General features: G+C 35.1%; 1 protein-coding gene across 1 annotated transcript; it reads right to left on the bottom strand.

The window, feature by feature from the left end:
- Window positions 1-6,933: 6,933 nt before the first annotated feature.
- Window positions 6,934-8,701, bottom strand: LOC134283414 (DNA polymerase III PolC-type-like). The gene is made up of 3 exons (XM_062765862.1): window positions 8,330-8,701; window positions 7,900-8,231; window positions 6,934-7,742 (listed from the first exon to the last, which is right to left on the bottom strand). The coding sequence occupies exons 2-3, from the start codon at window positions 8,045-8,047 to the stop codon at window positions 6,973-6,975; spliced, it is 918 nt and encodes a 305-aa protein (XP_062621846.1). The 5' UTR covers window positions 8,048-8,231; window positions 8,330-8,701; the 3' UTR covers window positions 6,934-6,972.
- Between the last annotated feature and the right edge of the window lie 441 nt (window positions 8,702-9,142).

The following is a 9,142-nucleotide window of genomic DNA, read 5'->3' on the forward strand; positions in this document are numbered from 1 at the left end:
TTCATTAATTATTGAATTGAAGATACATCTGTTTGTGTACTTACATGAAAACAACCCATATAAACCCGAATCCAGTGGGAACAAGACTGTTGAACATATTATGCTTAAATTTCACATAAACAATTTCTGTACAAAAAATACGCGCATCTGATCTTTTCCTCCAGTACTGGTCCCAACGAATCACGATGGTCTTTACAAATTACAATTTGCTGCTTGTTCTTTTCACTGACATCAAATAAAACACCTCTACAAACAATCAATCAAACACGCCCCCTTTAGGTTTTACGTACTTGTGATGAGCACACTTATTACACTGTAGAGGAATCACAACATCACCAGAACACTGTCCATGGTCAGTAAATCGACCCGAAATGAGGCGCGAAGTTTGGGAAAGACTATAACTATGTAAAACAATATTCAAAATAAAATGGCAAAATGCACATGAAATCAGAAATCAATTCTGCTTTGGGACGAACAATAGATCCTGAGACAACAAATATTAAATAGCTTGTATTTTCCTTATAACAAAGGCTCTGCACATGACACAAAAAGCGCATGTAAGGTATGTAATTTAGAAATAAAAAAAATAACTCGGACTGAATTAAAAAAAAATAATAAATTGCAGTGTATTGTACCGGCAAATCGCTAATTTTCATATTTCTTTCCTGTTTGTTTTGCCATCAATTCCATAACCCTATATATCCTAAACTTTTCTTTATCCTGTTCCTTTTGAAATTTAAGTTGAATTTCTTGCATATCTTGCATGTTTTTGTAGTTATCAAGCCTCTCTGTTCCAGATCTCTTGACTTTGGTGACAGTCATCTTAAAATGTAATATTTTAGGTCTTCAAATCTGGACTGCTTGTAAATCAGAATCTTGTTGGGTGGGCAGGTTGGCACTGTGGCATTGTCTGTGGAACTTTCTGTTTGGGCTTTGCTTTTTATGAAACTTTTAACAGAACTTGTGTCCAAAGCACATTCTGGCCAAGTCATGGGTTTATTGCCGAACAAGTTATTGAGCTGTTAATAATACTTTTTTTGTCTTTCCACTCCAACTCTAAGCAATTTATCGACTAGTCTTTTTATTGTCTCTCTCATTACTTTTCCACTTATTCCTGTATTTTTCTCCGGTATCAAACATACCAATATTACTGCTTCTAAATTCATCATCCATTTTAATTCTGAGATCAATCAACATTTTGCTTTCTGCATCTCTCTATTTTTGTTGACTTAAAAACATTGCAAGGGAGTTAAATGTTAAAAAAATTATCAACAATGCCAGGTGTGAAAACAAAGACATCAATGAGTCAAACTTGTCCGTGAAAGTTTTGGCGAGAGAGGGAAATATTCTGCAGTCATTTGTAATCGAGAATGGTAATACATAAAATTTTGAAATATAAGTCATGATTCAATTGATTTGTTTGTGAGCAACGGTTTAAAAGCTATCTGTTTATTGAATGCCTCTATATAAGAGATTATGTTATATATTTCAGAACTGGACAAAAGATCTTACAAGTGGACCCCGTCGGACGCAGTGGAGGCCGGGTGTTCTTTTTTCACGCCTGACCCAAGAGAAGATAAAACAACTTACACTCAGGATTATATGTCTTGAAATCCTTGTGAGTAGTGAGCTGCCTAATCTACTTTGTCCATAAATTCAAAACCGCCAAGTGTCTGCAAAGCGATACACATTATGTGCCCACTTCAACGAAGTGCTAGTTTAGGCCTGGTACTGCAAGGGCAAAACGACAGCAGGGTAGTGGGTATGTGTGCGCATGTCACGAGTGTAGTTTGGTTTTTGGCATTTTGGCGCCACGAGGATGTTCCTCGGACAGGGTTGCAGAACTGGGAAAACTCTGTATGCGATGCCTCTCAAGAAATTGTAAACGACTCCGACAGCGATGTCACTGAAGAATAATGATGCCGTAAACTCTTATTTCTTTAAAGATATTTACAATAAAATTTGAATATCCATACTACATGTTCATACTAATCACAATGGCAACTTGTGGTGGAGCAGCGGCCTGTGTTTCCGGCAGAGGGGATGAGTTGTCCCGTATCCAGCTGCCAGTCTGTCGTGCATTTCCGCCGGTACGGCCAACGTCTTGATCATTGGATCGATGCATTTAAAGAAAAAAAAGGAGATTATTTATGTGTAAATCCTGGAAATAACACAAAGGGAAATGTGAGGAAAGGCATCACGGCTACTCACCGCAGGAATAACATAGATGGGCTATGATTGGAGATCGAGGTCGTTAACAAAAAGTATGTGCCGCCCGGGGAGGCTGTTCTTCCGAGGGGAATGAATAAACAAGAGGAGCGGGAACATCAGCGGAAGGACGAAAGAAGAAGGCAAGAGTTAAAAGAATATTGTGATAAGAACCCACTCTTTTGAAGAGGAGAGATTAGTGCGCACCCATTCTTCAGTGAACAGAGATGAATCATGATTTTTTATGAAGTCTTGAACGCACAGAGGATGCGCATCTCATACAAGAAATGACTTTAATTTGTTGATCGGCTTCACTCTGTTTGCCTTTAGAGTTTAATGTCATGTTTTTTTTTTTTTGACAAAATAAAAGATCTTTTTTTTGTTTTAAGGGGGGAGTGTGGATTGTGATAAAACTCGTACTTATCCTAATATATATATCCCAATATTAAATAAGCCCTTTAATTACTATTGTATCTAAGTATATTCAATAATAATAGCCATATAGTACAAAGATAGTATATATTTCCTTAAAATCTATACTTTACTTGTCCATTTTTGTATACAGTTGTCGTCCATATTGCTTAAATTCTATAGGCTTTTATCTTAAATGTTATCTGATAGGTCTTTCTTCAGTTATTTTATCCAATAAGGTGTACCTTAACGTTTGATGGTTGGCTGACCATTTCTTTTGCATACTCACACTATAAGGCCGTGTTAGGATAGTATAAGCGGACTGCGAGTTCATGCGTCCACTGCTCTTAGCACAATAGCTACGGGTAAGACCATCTTCCGTTTCCGCGCATTAAATATCGATTTCGGTACTAATTTCTAGGGGACATCCCAATTACTTACTAATTTTTTCTCTCTAAAATTTATCCACTTCAAGTAAGGCTCCATACTTAATCACAATATTAGCAATTTTGAGCCCGATCTAAATCAAACTAATTAGCACAGTAAAATTCTAAATTAGGTCCAAAAAGCTATATTTACATTCAGTGTAATTTTCTTCATGAAATCCATTAGAAATCCATGACTTTCAAATCTCTATAAAACACGCGAAACCTTGTCACCGTACGTTAGAATACACAGCAGGAACTATATGCACTTTAAGTACTTTTTGAACACCAAAATTTACTTTGTTTGACCCAATTTAATTGTTAAAAAGTAACCCTGTTTAATTAATGTAAAAATACAACAAATGTGCATTTAAAATTAATTTGTCACTTTTTTCCTCGCAATGTTCGTTTGCATTATTTAATTTTACGACGTCACAAACGGCTCTTACGTCTATAAATCACACCGGTTTTGAAGGGCGCTAAATTCACATCAAAGATTACCGAAATAAACAATTATGAAGGGGAAAAATTAAAGAATGTAAATATGAGTTTTAAATTCATATATTTCAGGATGCGTTCGGTCCTATAACACACCTGGCCGTATCATACCGAGCGTGCGGTATTCAATTTGTCGGAAAGGCCAGGTGTGTTATAGGACCGAACTCAACCAAAAATATGAATGCAATGCTTAAATATCTCCCAACTAATTTTATTAAACCCCTTGAACATTTCATTATCATTCACTGTCTACAGGTAAGTTAAGGCTAGGTAGAGGCATTTCTATGCAAATGAGCTAATAAAAATACATAATTTGTGTATTTTTTACACAGAAAAGGTTCAAGCTTTTTTTCCTATACATACTAAGTTCACACAGCATTATAAAGCAACTGCATATTATGACGTTATTTATCTTCAAATTCAAGGTAATAAAAACATCAACCAAATATCGCCGGCGCAAGAGCATATCCTATATAATTTTTAATCATTTAAGTAAAATATAAAGAAGAATGATATAAAAATTAACAATATTGCTGCACAAATCCTTGGCGCTTTTTTTAATTTATAAAAATTTCAGGAAACTTACACCTGACAGTGAACTTTCACCCCGTTTCAACTTAAAACTTCTGAAATAGTAAATAAGCAATTGCACTGTCGACAATTGAGCAGCAACATCACATATCCTTAAGCTGTTCTATGATCTGGGCTTCCGTCTGTATAACGAAGAAGTATCGGAGGATTAGAGTTTGCTCCATCGTCAATTTCTGCACGCACAATCTTGGTGGTTTCTGTTGAGTGACGCAGATGATGGGATGCCTGGATCACCATCTTTCAGCGTTATGTGAAAATCTCCACGATAAAATTAACTACGGGTATTGTGGGGAATGTAAATCATAATGCAGACTGAGGAGATGATTCCACATACATGTACATGATAGTCATGATCCAGGGTAAGAAGTCTACTACCTGTGCTGCTCACCAGTCCTCCATTGTGAGATCTATTGACGGCACCAACTGGCCTCCCTGGTTCCCCCACAGGAACAATTGCCTTGTCATCTAAGCACTGGGAATAAGAATGGTCTCTCCATTTTACAGCAAAAGATTTGAGGATAGTGTACTGGTTAAAGGCAAAGTCTGCATCTTTATGTTACACACGTAAAAGGCCTTGCTGTACTGCATGCTTAAAGTGACATTCCCCCGTATATTGTGTAACTGATTTTCTGTATGGGTTTGATGGATAGAAATTGAGTCTGATCCATGTTTCAAATGGTGGTTAGGAGGAATTCTGGCTAGAATTTGCTCCTTCAAATCACGAACAGATATGGCGAAAGGCATATACGATATTTCGCCATGTCTACGATCATCTACCGCACTTTTCTCTTTTTAATATTTAATGGCACCTGATCCCACCTCTGATGTTTCGGAGGTGCCTATTCGTTATCTCGAAATCCTTATCCATTCTCAATTTTTTATAACTGTAGGGGTCTTCTCCTTGCAGCTCATCTAGCAATGCACTATGTGCACCAAGTATCTTCCGCCTCTGAATCCATTGTCTAACCCACATCTCGTTTTCATTTTCCTTTCAGAGCAGTGCAAAGAACGATGATAGACACTGCTATTAGAACTTCATCCTCCATTTTTATACCCCCGCTTGAAAAGCGGGAGGGTATATAGTAATCGGTATTTCCGTCCGTCCGTCAGTCTGTCTGTCCGTCCGTCTGTTGCGCTTTTGGGTACCCATCTCTTATCCGCAACTCCTCTCATACCACTGAAGGAATTTAATGAAACTTCCACAGAATCTTTATTACATATTGCCGTTGTGCATCTCCTATTTTACATTTTGATCTGACATATATTTAGGATTTTCCAGAGTAAAACATGGACACTGCCATTATATTCATATGGGAGGCTGGGGGTATCATTTAGTGAGCTCATTGCTCACAGTACCTCTAGTTTAATTTGACAGATAGAGAAATATGATGGGGATACAGTAGTAGGGATAACGTAGTTTATTTACAATCTTTTAAGATATGTATTAGCGTGAGGACAATTATGTATTATGATACAAAAGTCTTATAATACTTGTATTATACTACAAATTTCATCGTGTATACCGGCCTTTAGAAGCCAATCAAACGTAAATAAATTTAGGAATTTCCTGGCAACAATTTATTTCACGTATTTTACATTAAAAAATAAATAAAAACAATGAAATTAAAATATTTAAGTATATCATTTCAATTTATCGTTACTTATTAATGGTAAAAGATACTACAGTTGTGAAAACCTTTCCGTATTTTAAATTTTGATACGGTTGCGGTTTTACTTTTAGTACACGATCGCGACTTCCCAACTTCACAAGATGGAAGGACATTACATTGAGAAATTATTTACTAGATGAAGCAACGTTTTTTTTCTTTTGTCATCAACGGATATTTAATGTAATTTATTTTCGAGGACACCAATAGAATAAAAAAACTTTCTTTATTGTTTACAAAGGCATTAATTTTTCTGTGTAAAATAATCAAAAACGTTACGAAAATGCACAAAAACGAAAATAGCATTTGCTTTGCAATTGACGTAAATTTTACTGATTTGGGGGCATTTTTCGTAAACTTGAGCCTTGAAAAGGTCGATTCTGCATATTGGGCGACCCCAGCGGTATTGTGAAAAAAATCTGAGTAATCGGTTATATACCTTACTTAAGTCTTTTTAGGTCATTCCAAATTTTCATTGTAATGGTCTCCCGTTTTCTCTTGTGCAACACCCAACCAGCTTTAAGCTGCGGAGTGAAGATCTACAGTTAAAATTGCCTGGCGAAGATTGTCTGCGGAAAGTTTATTATTATTAAGTAACAAATTAAATGCCTGCAACAAAATGCACAGATCTCAATTTTTTTTTCCAAGAAGACTTAAGTACCCTCTCTACACCAAGTAAAGATATTTTTACACCACTGAAAATTATATATACATCAAATTGAAACATTTTGAGCTGATTCAATGCAAGTTTAACCTTGGTTGTTTGTTGTTTTTTGTCAAATAATATTAAAACTTGAAAATATCTCATAAATCAAAAAAAAAATTCTCCTTTCAAGAATTCAAAGAAAAACTATATTTGATGAAATGGAAATCATTTATTCTTGTATATTTCATTATATTTTGTGAACAGATATCAATAACAAACTTCTATAAAATGGAATAATTTTTTTTTTCAATGACAAAATGTAACAAATTATAAAAAATATCAATTTACACCATCTTATACCCAAATCTATTGGTTTATTTGGTGACATACATAAAGCTCAATTTATATCCTTAAAATAATTTGAATGATTGCATGGGGAAGCCTTGCAAATAAGAAAGAAAAAAAATTCTAACATACTGACAAAATAAAAACTCACAAGGGGCATAACTCAATTCTTGGCTGAAAACTAATTTGCAACAGAACTCCAAATTTTCTTACACTTGGAAACACGCACTTTACCACCAACATTTTCAATGAATAAGTTTCTGATACCATCTTCTTGATGTCTTTGAAAAGCTAGCTGCAGATGTGAAAAATTCAAACCAGAGGAGGCAATCTTATTAGCCATAAAATCAGAAATCACCTTTTCATGAACCAAAACATGCAAAGACTTGTAATTTTTTTCTTTACATTGACTATGTGAATAAATCTGATAAACATATTCAGATGAGACACTGTGTTTGATGAGAGATTCATCTTCAATGTTATGAAACTTTGTAAGTTTCTGTAAGTTTACAGAGTCATAAAGTGCACAATGAGCTTGACCAGTACATTGTAATCCAGACTCTTTCATCAGGCTTTCCTGTGAATAACTACCACTGTGCTTATCTAAAATATCTCTAAACACTTCTAAAGTGTCCACAAAACCAACAACATTTGTAGATACATTTCTATACAAAAGATTTTTCACTAACAATGGGAAATCAAAATGATTACCATTGTGCCCTAAAAGTACATTGTTTTTACTTGATGACAACCAAGAAGAAAAGTCTTCCAATGCACTATGAAGATCAGTAGTCTGTAGTACCTCTTCTCTCTTCATCAAAGTATTGTTCTTCAAATGGATGCCATGCACCAAGGTAGCTTTTGTTGAAATGCTGCCAACAGGTTTTATGAATCTCTGAAAAGTGTCATTCCCCCTGGTGGCACCGATTTCTAGGATTTCACTTGTCAGACCTATGATAAAAAAAATTACATATGAATATTTTCTGTTTGATTTCATTTATTATTATACATAAATATATTTTTTTATATAAATATGTGTAACAAATACATGTATATTTGTATACAGTTATTGTTTGAAAATAATAATTATGATTATATGGTTATTTACCTAAACCTGTGGTCTCCAGATCAAAGAAAATCCAGGTATATTCATCCTTTGGTAGAGATGTTCTGGCTGGCAATGGAAGTGCAGGAGGGATATATAGATTCAATGTCTTGGCTCTTTTCTTCTTGATCCATTTCAACTGATGTTGCATAAGTTGTTCCCTCTCTCACTTCTTTAGTTTCCCGATCCTGTGATGATGACTTTTTCAGATGAAACTTTCTTTTCTTGTATGCAGAACTTGTATATCTCTCCTTTTCCAGAGCTCTTTTCCTGTCCATTCTTTCTACCACTTTTTGTGTTTGTGAACCAGGTGAAAGACTCAGCTCTTTATTGACCTGAAAATACAGATACACAAAATTTTACAGTACATTCAATTTTATATGGCATCATGCATAAAAAGTTCCGTTTTATCATTTATACATGTTCAATTTACCTCTGTTACATAACTTTTCCCAACATTTTTCTGGGCCACTGCTGCTGCAACTCTGAAGCAAGTACTTTCAGAACCTGAGAGATAAAGTGTTTTTGGATGCTTGTACACAGTTGTTGAAACTTTCACATGCCTGCGTGGAACCTAAATGTGACAACTTCTGAACTTGCTGAACATATGTTGACATGATATTTTCTAAATCTGCTCTCAGTTCTTCAGATGTCAAATATCGACTGTAGGGCAGGTTTTTGGGAACATAGGTGTCAGGATTCCTGCGATGTTTACACCAGGTTCTGCACTCTGAGTGGTCTCCATACATATGTGGCACAATGGCTCCTAAAGATTTTCTCATTTCCTCTGGGTTCTTCTGGTGTTGTGCAAGAGCATATGAAAAACATTTTTTCAAGTGAGCAATTGTTTTTCCTCTCAGTTGTGAATATTTCTTTGCTCTTTGCAGGTCATATAATTTGTTGGTAAATGTTTTCTTTATATGATTTCTGTCACTGTATTTTGTCAGATCTTCACCACACACTTTCTTTGCTCTTGCTATGGTGGTACTATCTTCATCCATAACTAACTCACTAACACTGATGTTGTTGTCTTCATGTCCTTTATCATGCCAACAATCATGTCCGGTTCCATTGACTTTGCTGATCCATCCCAATTTTTTCTGCAAAAAATTTCATTTTACATTTTATTGTATCTTGTACTGATATGATCACTTTTACCACAGAAGCTTCCTATTTTTTTTTTTTACAAGTTTTCACCAAGCAAATGCTACCAAAAGAAAAAAAAACAACAGTGTGTTTTATAATA

The sequence above is a fragment of the Saccostrea cucullata genome, unplaced genomic scaffold (genome assembly GCF_032062105.1).
Source record: "Saccostrea cucullata isolate Sc308-1 unplaced genomic scaffold, CSIRO_AGI_Scuc_v1 ctg1397, whole genome shotgun sequence".
NCBI classification, from domain to species: Eukaryota; Metazoa; Mollusca; class Bivalvia; order Ostreida; family Ostreidae; genus Saccostrea; species Saccostrea cuccullata.

What these genes read in the sequence shown, in the direction of transcription:
- LOC134283414 (XM_062765862.1), bottom strand. Translation starts at nt 8,047, where the DNA reads ATGCAACATCAGTTGAAATGGATCAAGAAGAAAAGAGCCAAGACATTG. An exon ending in TCTGGAGACCACAGGTTTAG is followed by an intron (nt 7,743 to 7,899) that starts GTAAATAACCAT and finishes TTTTTATCATAG; the next exon opens with GTCTGACAAGTGAAATCCTA.